The 19,318-nt window shown below is 44.3% G+C and overlaps 1 protein-coding gene across 4 annotated transcripts in view; it reads right to left on the reverse strand.

Annotated features, from left to right (window-relative positions):
• Window positions 1–15,105, reverse strand: part of sec24b (SEC24 homolog B, COPII coat complex component) — a 72,247-nt gene extending 57,142 nt beyond the window's left edge. For 3 of the 4 annotated variants that reach the window (XM_060901204.1, XM_060901202.1, XM_060901201.1), the window contains exons 1-2: window positions 14,837–15,105; window positions 6,011–6,613 (exon numbers count right to left, since the gene is read on the reverse strand). In XM_060901204.1, the coding sequence (XP_060757187.1) occupies window positions 6,011–6,613; window positions 14,837–14,915 (682 nt within the window). In that variant the 5' untranslated portion in view covers window positions 14,916–15,105. The remainder of the gene's footprint in view (window positions 1–6,010; window positions 6,614–14,836) is intronic. The other variant, XM_060901203.1, reaches the window with a different exon arrangement.
• Between the last annotated feature and the right edge of the window lie 4,213 nt (window positions 15,106–19,318).

Raw genomic sequence — 19,318 nt, forward strand, 5'->3', positions numbered from 1 at the left:
ATGTTCGTTTCATCTACTTATACCTTGAATATCTGTTGGCACTTATAAGGCCGACTTATAATTTTCACCATTACCGTTATCCATTTTTATGAACTTTCCGTTATCCATTTTTATGAACTTTCGCTGCCGGGTGCAAATGTTAGCAACATCAGCATAGTGCCAGGTCCGAGCCTAGTTGTGCTGCTGACTGACTAAACTTTCTGAACTAGAAAGACACCAAGAAAACTCACTTATTCTGTTGAACGGTATCTTCCGTCAATATCATCCACATCATTCCTGTTGTATTTTATAACGTGTCTAACAGTGTTCATTAAGTTCATTCAGTTGCTAGCGTTGCCTGCAGACCAGGCGAGGACACTTTGGATCCTGAAGGTCCCGGAGACGTTATGTCTGGGCTTTCAGTTTCTTCCCCGCAGTCGGTCCGCTTCAACCACCTAAGCGTTTTTGTTCTGGCAAGAGTCGGCGCAGCGTGTGCGGTAGCAATTCCATTCCAAGTCCATATAATGCGGACACCGGCCGAAGATTCTAGAACAGAATGCGCTGCTCTGTAGCCTACGGATGCAGGTGCATCGAAAGTGTAGCTACTATGTATTTTTCGCTGTTAACGTTTTAAAATTAAAATTGACAAATTAGGTGAATGTCTACGTATGTGTTACGGCTTTGTAAATAATATTAATGTAGAACTTTTTTTCTAGATCTATTTTTTTCCATTGTCCCGGGATTGTCCCAGATATGATAATTTTGTGTCCCGATGACATTTTTTATGGTCCCCGGGACATCGGGACACCGTTAGTTTCGAGCGCTGCTCAAATGTCCGCATTTTGCATTTGATCAAAGCCAGAATTCAGAGAATTTTCAAGGATTCATGTGTATATCCTCAGCCTTCTGAAAGCACCCACGATCCTACGCACACGTCCAAGGCAAGACCTTTTCAACAATGCACACCTGCCTCGACACCGAAGGACCCGTCCTACCAAAAAGCACCCTGGACTTTGAGAAATACCCAGTGTCTCAATGAGGACACAATTGCTTGGCCTGGGAAATATTACAACCCCAAATCAGAAAAAGTTGGGACAGTATGGAAAATGCAAAAAGAAAAAGCGATTTCTAAGTTTACTTGGACTTTTGTTTCATTGAAGACAGAATGAACCAAAGACCCTTCATGTTTCATCTGGTCAACTTCATTTCATTTGTTAAAGGACATGGGACATGGATTTTTTTCTGGGTATAATTATGTATAAAGGACATAAGAAATGCCATCTAAATCACTGCAGGGCGTCAAAAATGTGAAAATCATCACATTATTCAACTTTTTTGTACATCAGCGTAAAACAATGATTCGTTAATTAGCTAGGTGGTCACGTGACCCGTGATGTCACAAAAACTTTCCAAGGAGCCAGCGCTTGGGAATCTAATGTAAACAGGTTACCGAAATGGACACCATCGACAGTGACATTCCCGATGTTTCACAGAGATGTGAAGTTAGACCCTATCAATTCGAACCGATAGCTGGAAATTCACATGAACATGGATCTTGTCTTTACTCTGACGGGTCAGATGATTGAGAGTGAGAGTTCATTCAATCCCCATGAAACTGAAAGCGGTCGGCTGGATAACACTTCCTGGTAAGTTAAAAACAATTCTGCTCAAAGGCTAATGATCTGTTGAAAGAAGTATTATTTTTGTATCATACATTGAAAGTTCATCATAGATCGAGCTAAAGTCCGTTGCAAGCTAGTTTTTTTTTGCTGATATTTTTCGAGATTGATTGAGATACATTGCTTCCAGAGTCCGAGATGAAAACATTCAAAATGGCGAAACGAGTCAGAATTATGATAATCAATAATTGATACACCCAAAATTATAATACTAATCCTTACCGCATGAGGCCCATGGTAAAACCACACTTCCAGGAGGGGCTGCCGTCTGCCTCCCAAGCCGGCCGAGAGCGCTCCTCGTCGGGCACGGCCAGGCGGGCGAATGCCCTGGTCCATCCGCCCTGTCTAAAATAATGGTACAACTCCGAGTGAAGGTATCAATGCGCTGTCGAAGCGCGCAGAAGGTGTTAGTACGCCTGTCATTATAGTGCGGACTTTCCATAGCATAGAAAATCGCCACGTTTCAATTTGTGTAACTGAACTTTGTTTCATGTCAGTCAGTACGTTTACATGCACGTCCAAATCGAGCTGCTGTCGGTAATCGAGCAAAGGGTCCCAGCAGGGGTGCCAGAGAAATCCAATCCTACATGCACAAGTGAAATCGGGCTATTGTGCAAGGTGCACTGTGCACCCGAGCCACACATGGCGCTACACGCCCCATCGTGTTAGTACACTTCTGGTTGTCGTCATGAAGAAGAGCTATACTGTTGCCAGATACTGCTGACGTATTCCAGCCCAAAACATGTTCAAATCCGCTAAAATGCACTTAAAACCCCCAATCTGGCAACACTGGCAGTTCCGTGTTCAAGCTGTTAGGCTTGCTCTAACAGACTGTATGGCTACAAACTGTCCGGCGCAGACCACTGTTTTGTAAGACAACTTATTTTGCACAATAATATTTTTCTAAAGTCCATTTTTTGCTTACAAAATTTTTTTTTTTTTTTGCTTACAATTTAACTGATGTCTTAATAAACACACAAAAAGTTCAATTGTTTTGCTTTTATTGACATTCTTCAGATGTTGGACATATATACACACACACACACAAATACAATGACTTGTTTATGTAGACAATTCACAGCTATGCAACAGCTGTACAGATGTATTTGGTGATAGAGTAAGTGAGCTAAATTTTAACAGTGCAAACAATGCCACAAAAAGAAAAGATTCATGCCGTTGTCATGATTCGTTGTCATGCCGACCGAGGCTGTTGTGTTTCCCGCTTGTGGTCTCGTCACTCGTCACTTCCGGAAGCGGCAGTGCTGAAGTAAGTAGCTCGAATACGTAGCTCAATAGGGTATACATGCACTAAGTAGCTCGTCAGAAATCGCATAATCTAGGTCGTGTAGCTCGATTCCGAGAAATCAAGTTCGGTTCAATTTCAGCCGAATTAAGGTGTATACATGGCATTTTGAACTTCGATTTCAGTCGAGCAATGGCAGAAATTCGATTCTCTCTATGTGCATGTAAACGCACTGACTGGTCATATAAACCTATGTAAACAGGAAAAACGCAGAAGAGTTTGGTCGCATCCAACTACAGCCCCAAAAAATACCATTGGCCATGCTGAGCCTAGCTACATTGCTAACAGGAGTGACAGCGCGTCTGACTGACTGGGAGGTCGCAATACACCATGATGTTCAATGTACGTTAAACACTAAAAACGAAACAATTTTCTTGTCATCCAAGACACAAAAACTATTTTGTCGCATTCGTCGTCATCACGATTCACACTTCTCCATATTCATCTACCCGCTTGTGCTGTACCCGAAAGTTTGTGTGACGTATGATCACGTGACAGCGGCTCTTCCGGTTGTAAAATATGCATATCGGAGCTCGAGCAGAAATGCCATATAATCATCACGAATATAACGATTTTGCTGAATTTAATAGATCATTTTGTATTTGTTGATGCAATTATTTCATATTTTTAATGGAAAGAAACTGATATAGCGTGCATTAATGTTTCATGTCCCATGTCCTTTAACGTACATCCATTCCTGCAACGCATTCCTCAAAAGCTGGGATGGAGGAATTACAGCTCGGAATAAGAGAAAACAATTAAAGGTGATTTGAAACCGGTGATTAATTACGATGTGGTACAAAATCAGTATCCAAGGCTACGTTTACATTACGTCGAATCAGCGGATCATCAGATTAACGTTCTTAAAACGATTCGCGTTTACACTAAAACCGTTAGCCGTGCACACAGCAACGCCAATACGCGGATACGCTCGGCGCTGCAGGCATCCTGCGCTCCAAATCACTCCGCCCTGAACAGCGAGTGCCCTCTGGAGGGTGCGCACTCCGGCCCTGCGCAGCTCACACAGCGTGCGAGTGAAGTGCGCAAGCCACGATTCGGGACTGAGCCGCTGTGTGTGTGATCCCAGCGCATATCACTTACTACTTGCAAGTGGAAGGATGGCAAGCCTAAAGACAATCATAACTACACAATGGGCAGTATTTGCATCAGTATTTGCAGTATTTTCATACTTTTATACTCTTTAATGAAAGGTGATACAAGGCGGAAGTCCGCGCCGTTTTTCAGCAGTCGCGTCACATGACCAACGCCAGCGAATCAGGAAGGTGGATGTCACAGTGACGTCGTCCAATGAGATGCCAGCTAGAGCTCAGCACAGCGTATCCGCGTATTTTGAATGTTTACACAGCACCGGACCAGACACGATCTGGATTGAATACGTGGACGCTGGCGGATTCCCGTTTCCAGGCGGTTTAATGTAAACGGACAGTGCATCCGCGAAGAAAACGAGACAGATACGGTCTAGTGTAAACGTAGCCAAAGAAAGGCCAAGTCTTCGAGGAGCAAAGATGGGCCGAGAGTCTCCGGTTTGTCAACAAACACGTGAGATAATTATTGAAATGTTTAAAAAGTTCCTCAAAGAAAGAAGTGAAGGGATTTGCATATTTCACCCTCTATAGTGCATAAGCTCATTCAAAGATTAAAGGAATCTGGAGGAATTTCGGAGTGTAAAGGGTACAAGCCTAATCTGAACACCTGTGATCTCCGATCCCTCAGACAGCACTGCATCAAAAACAGTCAGTCAGTCATTCGTCTATCGCGGATATAACCACATGGGCTTGGGATTACTCTGGGAAACCTTTGTCAAGTTGTACAAGACAGAATTACATCCACAAATGCGAGTTAAAACTTCACTGTCCAAAAAAAAAAAAAAAGACGACTTTTCATAACCGTGTCCAGAAACCCTGTCGACTTCTCTAGGCTCGGAAGCATCTCGGATGGAACGTCACAGTGGAAACGTGTATCGTGGTCAGATGAATCAGTATTCCAGGGTGTTTTTGTAAGAAACGGATGCCACGTGCTCCGGACTAAAAACGAAAAAAGGACTGTACAGACTGTCACCAGGAACAAGTCCAAAAGCCAGGGTGCATCATGGTACGGGATTGTGTCACAGCCCTTAGCAAAGGTAACTTGCACTCCTGTGATGGAGCATTAACGCAGAAAAAAAAAAATAAATAAATAAATAAATAAATAACATCGAGACGCTGGAACAGCATACGCTGCCTTCAAGACGACATCTTTTCCAGGGAAATGTCAACCAGACAACGCAAAACTACATTCTGCACATGGTACAAAGGCATGGCTGTGGAAGGAGAGGGTGTCTGTACCCTCTGGCCACAACAGAGAACGTGCGGTGAATTATGAAACGGAAAAGGACAACCCGCACACCTTAAGACCGGTTTGCAGGAAGAAGGGGACAAAACGCCTCCAACACTTCGCGTCTTCAGTCCCTCAACATCTTCAGTGTTGTGAGAAGGAATGGCAAGACTATGAAGCGGTAAATACTTTCCCCGTCCCACCTTTTTTTTTTTTTTTTTGTGTTGCAAAAATCAAAACTGAAACAATTTTTGTTTTTTCAAAAACAATAAGGTAAAATATCAAAAGACAAAGTCAAACATCTCCAAATCATTCAGTTTTAATTTCAACATCCCGTCCCAACTTGGGGTTTTTTCTTGAAGGTACTGGTTTGAACCTAAACACTGGAAAAACCTGTGCAAGTTTGAGTCAGTCATTTATAATCGAGACGAATCTGACACTTTTAAGGGGGTTGAACGCTTCTGTAATATCAATGTATTTAATAAAGCATGACGTGGTTTTTTGTGTGTTTTTTTTTTTAAAAAGACATTTACAATTGTTAGCCTTGGCAAATTGCTGGGGTACAAAAGTAATACGAAAACACTTCAGAACGTGCTGTTCTTAGAAAATAAAGAATTGCTGGGCGGGAACAGATGACACTGCTTCAAACAAAGTCCTTATTACTGCCGAACCCTGCTAAACAATCTGATGTGTTCTGGTCTTGAATCTTGCTTACCTGCACTTGACTGGCCATTAACGGCAGCTGCTTGTTGAAGGGGTGGGGCTCCGTAACCATGCTGAGCTGGTGGGGTGGGTGTGGCCCTGTTGTCCTGAGAATACTGCTGCTGAGGTTGCAAAGCGCTCTGGGTAGGCACCGCTCCTGCAGCAGCCTGGGTCGACCGCAGCGTTCCATACTGGCTGCTCCCAGGAGCTGACGGGTAGGACACGATGGGGTAGAGCGGGGGCCCGAGGTGAGCGCCGCTCGATGCCGGTGGTGGAGGATTCTGTTGCCCCTGGGCAGCAGCGCTGTAATTCTGTCCGTAGTAATTAGCAGACACGGCATAATGCTGATAGTACGAATGTGGCGGATACTGGGGAGCTCCAGAAGCAGCAGGGTTGGTACTGACGGGGACCTGGGCTGGCGGAGCAGAGTAAAAAACAGATCCTGTGCCTGGGGTCGCCCCGGTCTGAGGGTGGCTGTTGGCGTAGTAGTTGGTACTTGCTGGCAGGGCTTTTCCAGGAGGAGCGTTTTGAGGCAGCACGGTGGGGTAACCATGCTGAGGAACGCCAGTATAGTAACTCGAGGCAGGATACATGGCTGGGTGAGTTTGACCTGGTCCTGTGGAAAGAAAAATAATAAAAGGTCAAACAGGAAACGGAAAATAAAGCACCGTCACAAACGGAGCATTCCGGAAGAAATTTTAAAGGGGTGAGGTTGCCAGGTTACAGAAACGGCTGATAGAGAGATTCAAAAGCACAGGAGATAGATTGGACATGAGGGGAACTGGGGCATGCAACAGAGAACCACTGATTTTCATAATCAAATCCACCGAGTTGCCAGTTTATCAGCCAGCCAGAGGTCATGTTGTTGAGCTACAATTATTAGAGCCCATCTACTGATACGTTCAGTTCATCAGCGCTCGACTTGAGGCGATTACGTGAAATTCAATTACGGCTACTTTGAAAGTTTCAATTACAATTCCATGAAACGTACCACAATTACGATTACTTGAGCACAAGTACGATTACAGCAAATACAATGCCAAAGTGCTTTTGACCCATTTGGGGACAAATTTGGGCACTTATGAGCAATACTATTCAATGAATCAAACAATGAAAATAAAGGGGAAAAATTTTTTTTTTATAGTTTTACTTGCAACATTTATTATAATTTTTCATATTTTCATATAGTCTCTTCACAAAATGTAACGTAAAACTGGCCAGTGTACATTAAAGTACAAGAGACTAAGTGAAAACATGGATAATTTCTTCTATTTCCGATGAGCAGATCGGTTGGTAAGCGTGCACTGTAGTGCATACACAGGAAAAATGACTGAGCAGTTTTTCCCCCCCAGAGTTAAAAGTATTTCTCAATATAGTTAATTTTGCTCTATTTTGAGTTTAGAGAGTAAAATTTGGAGTGGGAGCAAAATCGCAGAGTAATTGTGTAACAGAGTGGCTCTGAACTGAGTAAAATAGCACAAGAGTTAATTTCAAGACACACTAAAGAGGGTCAAATACCAAAATAAAGTAAAATACCAGATAAATGAAGCCGTTATAAAAATCAGTTTTAGAATTGGGTTGGGGGGGGTGGGGGGGTGAGAACCAACCTTACCCATTGTTACCCCTTTTCCACCAAATCAGTTCCAGGGCTGGTTCGGGGCCAGTGCTGGTGTTGGTTCAAAACTCGTTCAACTTGCGAGCCAGCTGAGAACCAGTTTGCTTTTCCATAGCTCGCGGTGCTAAGGGAAGCCACGTCATTACGTCGTTGTATACGTCAGTTACGTCGCTACGTTTGCATAAACCTTGGCACAAATATTGAAGCAAAAACAACACGGAAGAAGCAGCAGCAACAACAATAATAATAATAATAATAAAAAATGACTTCGCGTTTGTACAGCTGCTGCTTCTCGTCGCTTAAAAATGGCGATCTTTCACGGTCCTGTTATTGTTGTTGGTCTTAACAACTCCGCCCCCCCCCCCCGCTGACATAAGCGGTTCTTTCCTCTGGCCCAGCAGAGAGTTGGTGCTAGCCTGGAACCGGTTTTTCGAGCCCCAGAACCAGTTCTTTGTCAGTGGAAACAGAAAACCCGGTTCCAAACTAAGCACTGGCCCCGAACCAGCCCTGGAACTGCTTTGGTGGAAGAGGGGCATTAGTGACTTGACCTGATGGAATTAAGAGTTGGCAGTCGGACGGGTTTTCACTCTTCACATTGAATGAAATGGAATTTTTTACTCTTCTCATTGAATACCCCTCCCACTGCTAACTCTTTATCCCAAAAACAATAGGACAATTTTTTTTTGATGGCCAGTTAATTGTCCAACTCAGTGGAGCAGATTTAAGTGTTTGTGCTTGATGCATTCCTAAGACTGAACAGAATCACCTCAAGTGACCAAAACAGTTCATCCCAATGGGTAAGGTCACGTTTATTCCCCCCCCACACATTCCAACACAGTTCTAAAACTACTTTTTTGACACATTTATCTATTATTATTATTATTATTATTAAGTAATCATGACATACAGACTACACAGATATTATTGTAGCTAAACTTGTGCTGAACACAAAAAAAAAAGTCATATGACTTTGAAAATACTACTTAGATTTGCTTTAATTGATAAAATCAGAGCATGCCAAAATCATTAGCGTGCCAGAAAGTACCCTCAGACCCCAGACCATTAAAGTCGACTGACCTTGCAGGTAAACGGACCAAAGACGTTGAGTATACGCAAGGTACCAACGTTCTTCACTTATATTTTTACCATCCGGTAATTCTGTTATATGATTACGATTACTGGTACCTGTTATTACAATTACAGCATGTTTCCTGAGTCAAGTTATGATCTCACAAAAAAAGTAATCGATTACAATCAAATTACGATGACCCCATGTCTCTTCAGCACCTCAAAAGCTAGTTCACATTTGGAAATGGACCATGACTAACCCGATATTATCTGGTTGGTGGGCCCTTTCCGTAACTTTCGCGACAGAATACAATATAATCCGCAATCAGTGGACTGCGCTGCTGCAAAGAATAAAGATGCTTCCGCAAATTCAGCATTTCGACCATCTAAATCAAATCCTGACACGTTTTCATCCTTGGTATCGTTCTTTCGGCGGGCAAACACACTAGGAACACTAGGGTGTGGAATAAAACAACCGGCCCAACTGCTATCGACTCTGCTAAAAGATGGGACCCAAACACTTATTTTGCGATGCAGCTTTCTTTGAAGATTATTTGAGCCAAAAGACAGAGCTGTAGCACTATAGAAATACAGCAAAATGGTGAATGTATGTTTTTTTCCATGATGGACTTGAGGAGAAAATATCCATATATTTACCCAACCACTGTTTGGACTTCCATACTTTCCAGATCTGGCGTCATTGCTGTTTTGATGGTCCACCAGCCAAATGCATCGTCAAATGGCGGTTGGAGGAGGCTGACAAATTGGACAGTGCAACCCACTGGCTGCACCTGTATGGGTCGATGTAACCAATGACTGGAAGACTGACCATTCTAAAGTTCTTGGGAGCCTTAAGTTTTTGGATTGGCTCAGCTCAACTCCGATTCACCACCCTTTTCAATCTAACCCCTTGTTTATGATTTCACACCGCTGAAGAACGGTCATGAATATAACAAGAGGGTCTTGTTGGTTAGGTTCCCTCACTCACTCACCCACACACCAAAAAAAAGTGCCTCAATATGACCAAATGTTCACTCCATCATTTCATATGTACACTGTTGCTGCTTTTTAAACTTTGCATTACATCCTGTCAGTCAGTGCAGCCTGTCATGAATGTCCATCTTTCAGACAAGATGAAGATTCTGGATAGGGAATCTAACACCAAACTTCTTTAGGAAACACACAATACGGCAAAAAACAAGTGGACACCTGACTATCACACCCACGTCTGCTTTTTGAGCATCCCATTCCAGACTTAGGCCCGGTCCACACGGCAACAGATTCAGGTGAACCTGATAAAATTGTTTATCGTTTCGGCCTGGTGTCCACACGGCACCGGCGTTTTGGGTGCCCCAAAACGAAATCTTTTGAGAGCGGGTTCCAGAGCGAAAAAATCTGGCAACGGCGCCGTTGAGAAAGTTGTCTGGATGAGTAGAACGGATTTGTTTACGATGACGTCACAACCACATGACTGTCAGTGCTTCATGCCGGGTAGAAGTGCAACGAACTCAATGCGAGCTGTCAACAAATCCTATAACTTGGTTCATGAAACGCGCTTACAAAACATTTTCACTGTGAATATTTATTGTGTAATGGTGCAAAGTGAGAGAGAGAGAGAGAGAGAGAGAGAGAGAGAATATAGCCCTTAGGGCAGAGTCTTTAGTTGAAACACTGCGGAAGCAGTACCAAACCGCGCACCGCCCGTGCGCTTTCCAAAAACAATCCCGCCAGCAAAAATAGGGGGGGAAAAAAAAAGGAGCGATCTCACCTCTTCAGATGTTGGTTTAAGTCTGACAATACATTCCTCAAAAAGGGCGTAGAAGAACAAAGTAATCCATCAACGTGTAGCATTCAATTTATTCCGGACCATTAAAGAATTCTGGAGGATATCAGAATGTTGGCGTACCGGCTTCCATCTACCCCCATTCATTCCTCTTTCCACGTCTTTCGTTTTACGCTACTGATTAATAATCAAAACTTTATGTGGCTGATGCTACAGAAGGGGTTTATGCGCATGCGTCTACTTCTATTGTTCTGGTGTCTCCAATGGGACCGTCTTACAGCGCACGTAGAGGTGCGGCATGTGTATTGCATCATTTTCAGCAAGCGTTGCCATATGTACCTGAAATTTTACTGATCCGTTGCCCATGTGGACGCGATATTTAAAAAAAATCTCGTTGCTGTTGTCATGTGGATGTAGCCTTCGTTCCCCCTTTGCCATCCTCCTCCTCCACTCTTCTTGGAAGGCTTTACACTCGATTTTGGAGCATGGCCATGCAGATTTTCCCCATTCAGCCTCAAGAGCATTCATGAGGTCGGGCACAGATGCCAAGCAAGCAGTCCTGGTGTGCAGTCGGTGTTATGGTTCATCCCATACCTCTTTTCCAGCAGGATGGTGCTGGGATGGAGCCATTTCTACCTTGGTGCCTTTTGAGAACTGACCTGCATTTCGACAGGTTTGAGAACTGAACGTTCTAGAATGGAAGTTGGGGTTATTTCTGTTACCTTACCAGGTTAAGATGCGTCTTTGTATGCGGTGAAGAGAAAAATCCAGGCTTGGCGCAGACTCCTCTGCACAGCCCACCTGCACATGAAGAGCCTGGATTTTCTCTCTTTACCACATCCAAAAACATTCCGCCATTTTTTTTTTAATGCTCGATACAAAAACGAATCGAAGCGGAAATAAATCAATAAATTGGTCTACAAATTTTTTTTAAAATACAACCGTTAAACTGAACTCTGATGCGAGTACAAGCGATAAATGTCAAAATTGACAGGAACGAGACTTCTTATGTCCTTCCCAGTCCTCAGGGAACATTTGCAGGAGGGCGGAAAGGAATCACAGCAGACAGAACGCATCCGCTTTTCTTTCAAAATAATTTACTTTTAACAAGTTAAGTTTCCATTTGAAGGTTGCCTGTCAAAAGCGACTTCAAATTTGGTTCCTATTTTATCAAAACGGGGGTAAATTTCTTTCAGCCGCCCCTCCCGTCACCAGCGTTTCCAACTTTGTGAGCAGCAGTTTTGTGGTGCCAGTTTTTCAGCATCCTCCACCCGTCTTTTTTTTTTTTCAGTTAAAATGCATCAAACGGGTTCTCGATGAGGCACCAGCACTACATCGATGGAACAGGTTACTCAGTCGGGTTGAGGTCAGGACCGTCGCGTACTTCCACACAAAACACATCTTCACAGAGCTCACTTTGCGCACAGCAGCGCTGCCATGCTGGAGCAGGTTTCGGCTTCTCCGTTCCAGTCGAGGGGAATTCTTCAACGCGACAGGATACAAAGACGTCCGGGACTGTTTTGCGATTGAAAACTTGGCGGCAACGGTTTTGGGAAGGCCTCCACGTACTGTCCGTTCGATACTGCTACTTGTGCACAGTTTGTAATCTTCATTTGTCACAATTCTTGTTTTTGGCACTATTAATGCACATTCGCATGTACAACGCACATATACAGAGATATATCACGACATTTTTATCTGTATTTTGGATAGTCGGCTTGTTCTTGGGATTTTTTTTTTTTAATTGTATTTCACCTTGGACAGTGTGTCTTTCTTTTCACATGTCTGACAAGTTGCTGCTGTGACAATTTCCCAACTTGGGCTCGATAAACCTCTCTCGCCATGGATCCGGGCGTGATGGTGAGGAGTCCACAAAGTTATAATCATACAGTAAGTGACATGAGGGATCCGTAAGCAAAGCGAAGCAAACCGTCTCCTCACGACCTGCTATTTTCTAGGGGTGTTCACATGGCAACTTGTACTCCGGTGTAGCCCCGGTAGAGCGTTCACACGGTACAAAGTTATACCGGTGTACATACATGTCAACCTATATGGAATGTCCGTATTTTATACGGATTTGATTCAATAAACGTAGTATACGGGCGTTCAAATAAAGTTATACGGATTCTTTAAAAAAAACTTCAACATTTATTTAGAGCTATAATCAATTCCCACGATGATAAAAGAGCACATAACATTTACAAACGTACTGTACACCACAGAAAGCACAGACAGCCAGTAAAGAGTCTTATGAAATCGCGCATTATCTTGTGGTAGCGAGACTTCGTTCCACTTTTGATCATGCGCACACCGCATTGCGAGAATCCCGCCAACCGGGAAGTAACATTTTGTTTGAAAAGCGTATTTCCACCTGAGCGACTGAAAAGATTCTGAATGGGCACTCCGGAAAGATCAACACAGACACTTGCTGTGACATGCAGCCTCGTGAGGTATTGGTGCAGACTGCTAAAAAAGCTGTCATGGAGTACAATTCAGAACATTAGAGTGACACTTTGTGTTTTTGTCAAACATTGGAGCTTTGTGTTCATTCTGAAGGGTTATTGTTATTAATATTGAATAAAAAGTAACTTGAATATGTCATTGTTAATTATCATTCAAATTTTAGGTAAATTATTTTAATTTGCATCTTATAAGGATTTTATAAGGGAAATACGGATTTTGGAGGTTGGTTATACGGGTTTGATTGACCAAAGGTTGACATGTATGGCTGAAAGCTGCTTAAACCGGTGCAAACCTAACCCTGCTCGGGAGGTGGTTTAAGAAATTTACTCCGGAGTAAATGCTAGTTTGCGGGGCAGCACCGATATAAAATGGGACGTCTGAACGCTACAGGGGTAGACTCGCTACGCGTGAGGAGAGTTGATTACATACAGGCATTGCATAATTTGCATCCTGGTATTTGGCGCTTCCAAAATGGCGAACAACAACAACAGAACTGCGCGTCTTCCAGTGTTGCCAGATTGGGCGGTTTTAAGTGCATTTTAGCGGATTTGAACATATTTTGGGCTGGAAAACGTCAGCAGTATCTGGCAACACTGGTGTCTTCATCCACGTTGTTTTCCCGGCACTTGGTGATTCCATGACAACCGGGAAAAGGCAATACATTTTCAAGCATGCGCATATTTCATTTCCGCATTATTACTATCGTATAGCACGGTCGCAAAAACTGCCGTGTAAACGCAAGTGGGGCTGCACCGGTGCTAACACGCTTCTCTCTAGTAAGCAGGTTTGTGACGTGTGAACGCTCCACAAAATTTACACCGGTGTAAGATATATCGCAACAAAATATATCGGTGCAGCATCAATGCAAATATGTGCCATGTGAACACCCCTTCTCACTCCAACAGCAGTAGTTTGTTGACAGGGGGCGGGACAAACGTATTCTCGACGGCATTTGATTGGACACAAACCGGAGAAGTACGGGATGAGTCGTGTCAGTGTTTAGGAGCATTTTTCTAAACAACATGGCGAAGGGGGGAAAAAATAGAATAAGTATTTCCACCAAGCGCACTTTAGCTTCTTGGTGCCTACATAAAACACTAAAAAGATCCATTTTGATTCCAGGTGGACTTTTAGCCATGGAAGGACTCATCTTGAGGCAATTTGCCCTGATAACTAACACACACACACACCTGTTCCTCAACCAGTTTCACAGTCTTTCACACACTGAACAGGTCCAAAGGTCACCGTGTGGCATTAGGGAGAACATGGAAGGTCGGAAATGGAAAAAAAAGACTCGTTTAAAAGGTTTCAGAATTCGAAAATAAACAATAAGAAGGAAAGAAAACACAGCTAACCGCTAACTAAAACAGGTGAGCGAGCGAGACACTTAATGGAACAGAATTCTGGAAATTTCCTCAACAAGTGACCTCTGACCTTTTAAATCCAGAACAAACCGGAAGTAGGTTAGTTAATTAAGTCACTCGTCTTTGAAAAGTGAACAGTCCGGCCGAATTCGGGATTAGCTACTTAGCTAGCGTGTTAGCAAACAAAACTAAGACGGCTAGCCTTCTTAGAAATACGTTGAAATGATATAAAATAAACACCAGAAACACGGATACGGTTAAATAGGTGACAGGAAGTCACATTAAGGCTAGTTAGATAACCGAAGGAACCGAGCTACGCGTCACTAGTTTAGCTTAGCTTCAGTGTTAAAACGGCTAACAAGAAATTTAAGTGAACGTCGACTCGGAATTCTGTCTTGGTTCGCCTCAGATATGACACGTTAGTCTATCTGGTTGTAATGAAAGTTTATTCAGGAATACAAAAAGGGAAAAAAACCTCAGCCACCAAAACAGAAAGTGACCATTAGCGTCATGTAGCATAGCAGCGTTATCCAGCTAATCCCGTACCGTTGTGATAAGCGGCTGCAGTGCCAGGACCTCCGCCGTTCTGCGTCGAGTTCAGATTCGTGTAACCCGGAGCCGACATGTTCCTTCACCCGAATAAACCTTCAGACGATCCAAATATCGTATCCGATACGGTGCCAAACGAACAAAACCCCGACGTCAGCAGTCTGGCGATGCCATCGACCTGCTTTCACTGAGGATGTGTCACCGAACTGCTCGGAGAACCAAGCACTGAAATCCGAATCTCTGCTACGTGTCCGTTTCAAAATAAAAGCCACGATGGAACGTTGAGGAGCGGCGCGTTTCCGGGTTCACGCCCCTTTTCGTCAGAGGCGTTTTGCGTCACCGGGCGCGTCAGAAAGAGAAGGAGGGAGGCACGCGCCAGCGTGATGATGCGTTATCCGGTATTCTCATAGAAATGGGTGGAATTTATCCTCATACACAACCCCAATAACAAAAAAGTTGCGACGCTGTCCAAACTGTCTCTAAAAACAAAATGCAATGATTTGCAAATCTCATAAACCTATATTAGGGCGGCACGGTGGTGTAGTGGTTAGCGCTGTCGCCTCACAGCAAGAAGGTCCGGGTTCGAGCCCCGGGGCCAGCGACGGCCCTTCTGTGCGGAGTTTGCATGTTCTCCCCGTGTCCGCGTGGGTTTCCTCCGGGTGCTCCGGTTTCCCCCACAGTCCAAAGACATGCAGGTTAGGTTAACTGGTGACTCTAAATTGACCGTAGGTGTGAAAGTGAGTGTGAATGGTTGTCTGTGTCTATGTGTCAGCCCTGTGATGACCTGGCGACTTGTCCAGGGTGTACCCCGCCTTTCGCCCGTAGTCAGCTGGGATAGGCTCCAGCTTGCCTGCGACCCTGTAGAACAGGATAAAGCGGCTAGAGATAATGAGATGAGATAAACCCATATTTTTTCCACAGTGGAACAAAGGCAACGTATCAAATGTTGAAACTGAGAAAAAAAAATTTTCTCAAAATTATACACGGCGGCACGGTGGTGTAGTGGTTAGCGCTGCCGCCTCACAGCAAGAAGGTCCGGGTTCGAGCCCCGTGGCCAGTGAGGGCCTTTCTGTGCGGAGTTTGCGTGTTCTCCCCGTGTCCGCGTGGGTTTCCTCCGGGTGCTCCGGTTTCCCCCACAGTCCAAAGACATGCAGGTTAGGTTAACTGATGACTCTAAATTGAGCGTAGGTGTGAATGTGAGTGTGAATGGTTGTCTGTGTCTATGTGTCAGCCCTGTGATGACCTGGCGACTTGTCCAGGGTGTACCCCGCCTTTCGCCCGTAGTCAGCTGGGATAGGCTCCAGCTTGCCTGCGACCCTGTAGAACAGGATAAAGTGGCTAGAGATAATGAGATGAGATAAACCCATATTTTTTCCACAGTGGAACAACGTATCAAATGTTGAAACTGAGAAATTTTATTTTTTTTCTCAAAATTATAAACTCAAGTTGAATTTGGACTGCGAGTTGGCCTCGTTCTTAAGCTAGTATCTCACTGGGCTGTGACAAATTGCGAACATCATTCGTGAAAGAGTTTCAAAAGTGTCTTGAAACATTCGCATGGCTTCTCAATTTCCTCGCATGAGTCGCAAAGTGTTGCTCCTTCGTCGCTGAAATTTTAGAAGAAGAAACCTTTATTTGTCACATGCACACGTCAAGCACAGTGAAATTCCTCCTCTGCATTTCACCCATCTGAAGCAATGAGCACGCGCACACACACCCAGAGCAGTGGGCAGCCATACTAGAGCACCCGGGGAGCAGTCAGGGGTTAGGTACCTTGCTCAAGGGCACTTCAGCCCAAGGCTGCCCCACGTTAAACTAACTGCATTTCTTTGGACTGTGGAGGAAACCCACGCAGACGCTGGGAGAACATGCAAACTCCACACAGAAAGGCCCTCACCGGCCGCTGGGTTCAAACCTGGAACCTTCTTGCTGTGAGGCGACCGTGCTAACCACTACACCACCGTGCTGCCCAGTAGTATCTCACTGGGCTGAGACTAGTTGGAGACACAATAAATTTTGAACATGTTCAAAAAATCCGTGCGACAAAATTTCTCTCAAAATAGCCGCAAATGCGTCGCTGGTGTCGCAAAGCTGTCGCGAACCCTTCTCAAGTCAGTTTCTGTGAGGCTTCCTCTGCTTCCTCTACTTCCCTGCCTGCCGAGGGAAAGCCGGGCTGCGACAGCCCGTGACTAGTTGGAGACACGACAGTTGCGGTAAAATATGCAAATATCAATTCAGTGTGATTCCAAGTGAAAATTGTCACTAATTTGCATATTTTATCGCAATTGTTGTGTCTCCAACGAGTCGCGGGCTGTCACAGTCCAGTGAGATACTACCCTTAGCGTGTCCGCCTCTCGACCGGGAGATCGTGAGTTCTACTCACGGTCGAGTCATACTAAAGACCATCATAAAAATGGTACCTTCTGGTATGGCGCGCTGCAGTACAGATGTGAGCGGAGAGTCAAACTCTTGTGGGTACCAGAGGACAAGCCCCCCACTGTAACCCTAGCTACGTCAGAGGCGGAGGGCTACAGAAACGGAGTTCGGTGCCGTCAAATGGCGTGGGAAGGACTTGATTGAATTTGATGTCAACAATATGTTTCAAGAAGTTGGGACAGGGACATGTTTACCACGGTGTTGAATCACCTGACTTTTAACAACACTGTAAACGTTTGGGAACTGACGAGACCGATTGCTGTAGTTTTGAAAGAGAAATCTTGTCCCGTTCTTGCCTGATATACACTTTTTCAGTTGCTCAACAGTCCGGTGTCTCCTTTGTCATATTTTGCTGTGTCAGATATTTTTAATGTGAGACAGGTCTGGACTGCAGGCAGGCAGGCCAGTTTAGCACCTTTGACTACAGAGACGTGCAGTTTTAATATGTGCAGGAAGCGGTTTGGCATTGTCTTGGTGAAGGAACAAAGGGCTTCTCTGAAAAAGATTTTGTCTGGATGGCAGGATCTTGCTCTGAAACGTGTATATGTCCTTCAGTATTCATGATGCCTTCCCAGATGTACAAGCTCCCCATGTCATGTGCACTAAGGCACCCTCGTACAATCACAGATGCCAGCTTTTGAACTGTGCGCTGATAACAAAAGTTCCCTTGAAAGCAAGGCACCTGACCCCCAACTGCTCCCCAGACTGCTCTGGGTATGTTGTACGTTGCTCTGGATAAGATCATCTGCTAAATGCCTGTAATGTAACGTAACGCCTGTTGGAGCCACTGTTATCGCTATAGAAACGAATGTTTTCTATTAAGTTCCACTGATTTGCAAAGCTAATGTTCTTCGAAAAGGAGGAATGGAAGTTTATGAACACCACTGAGTATGCAAAAAGCATGTCCTTCTTGTTTGAAGCTTGTGTAATGCTGAACGTGTGTGTGTGGGGAGGCTTCTTTAGATTTACAATACACACTACGCATTATACAAGAGCAACAAAGGTGGCCTTGCTTTATAATGAGGCCAAATAAAATAAAAAGTGTGTGTGTGAGAGAGAGAGAGATGTGGCTCTCTGAAAACTTTTATTATGAAGTGTTGCCCTTTCATTCCTCCAGTCATAAATGTGCTGATCTGTCACCTAAATCCAGCCACAGTGGGTTGAGTTGATGTTTCTATCCTACACCTTTAATCTACTGGCTTCTCTTTGAGTTCTGAGAAAAGTCTGACACAATGGATCTGATCAGTCTCTCTTTCCATCCCTCTTGTTCTGTCGCCCTCACTCACTCTCTTTTAGTCACTTTCTGTTTCTCTAGTCAGGATCTCTGTCAGTCTCTTATGGCTGGTCTGTCTGTCTTTTTATTTCAATTTCTCTAGGTCTCTCTTGTTTGCTCTCTCTCGGTCTCTCTCTCTCTCTCTCTCTCTCTCTCTCTCTCTCTCAGTCTGTTTCAAAATCTGTCCCTTTTTCGGTTCCCTGTCTCTCTCTCTCTCTCTCTCTCTCTCTGTCTGTTTCAGTTTGCCTGCCTGCCTATCTGTCTGTTTCACAGTCTCTCTCTCTCTCTCTCTCTGTCAGTCTGTTTCAAAATCTGTCCCTTTTTCGGTCGTCTGTCTGTCTGTCTGTCTGTCTGTCTGTCTGTCTGTCTCAGTCTGTTTCAAAATCTCTCTTTTTCGGTCTACTGTCTGTCTCTCTCTCTCAGTCTGTTTCAAAATCTGTCTCTTTTTCGGTCTTCTGTCTGTCTGTGTCTGTCTCTCTCTCTCTCGCTCTCTCGCTCTCTCTGTCTGTTTCAAAATCTGTCCCTTTTTCGGTCAACTGTCTGTCTGTCTGTCTGTCTGTCTCTCAGTCTGTTTCAAAATCTGTCTCTTTTTCGGTCTTCTGTCTGTCTCTGTCTCTCTCTCTCAGTCTGTTTCAAAATCTGTCCCTTTTTCGGTCTACTGTCTGTCTGTCTGTCTGTCTGTCTCTCAGTCTGTTTCAAAATCTGTCTCTTTTTCGGTCTACTGTCTGTCTGTCTCTCTCTCTGTCTGTTTCAAAATCTGTCCCTTTTTC

Source organism: Neoarius graeffei, chromosome 20 (assembly GCF_027579695.1).
Source record: "Neoarius graeffei isolate fNeoGra1 chromosome 20, fNeoGra1.pri, whole genome shotgun sequence".
In the NCBI taxonomy this organism is placed as follows: domain Eukaryota; kingdom Metazoa; phylum Chordata; class Actinopteri; order Siluriformes; family Ariidae; genus Neoarius; species Neoarius graeffei.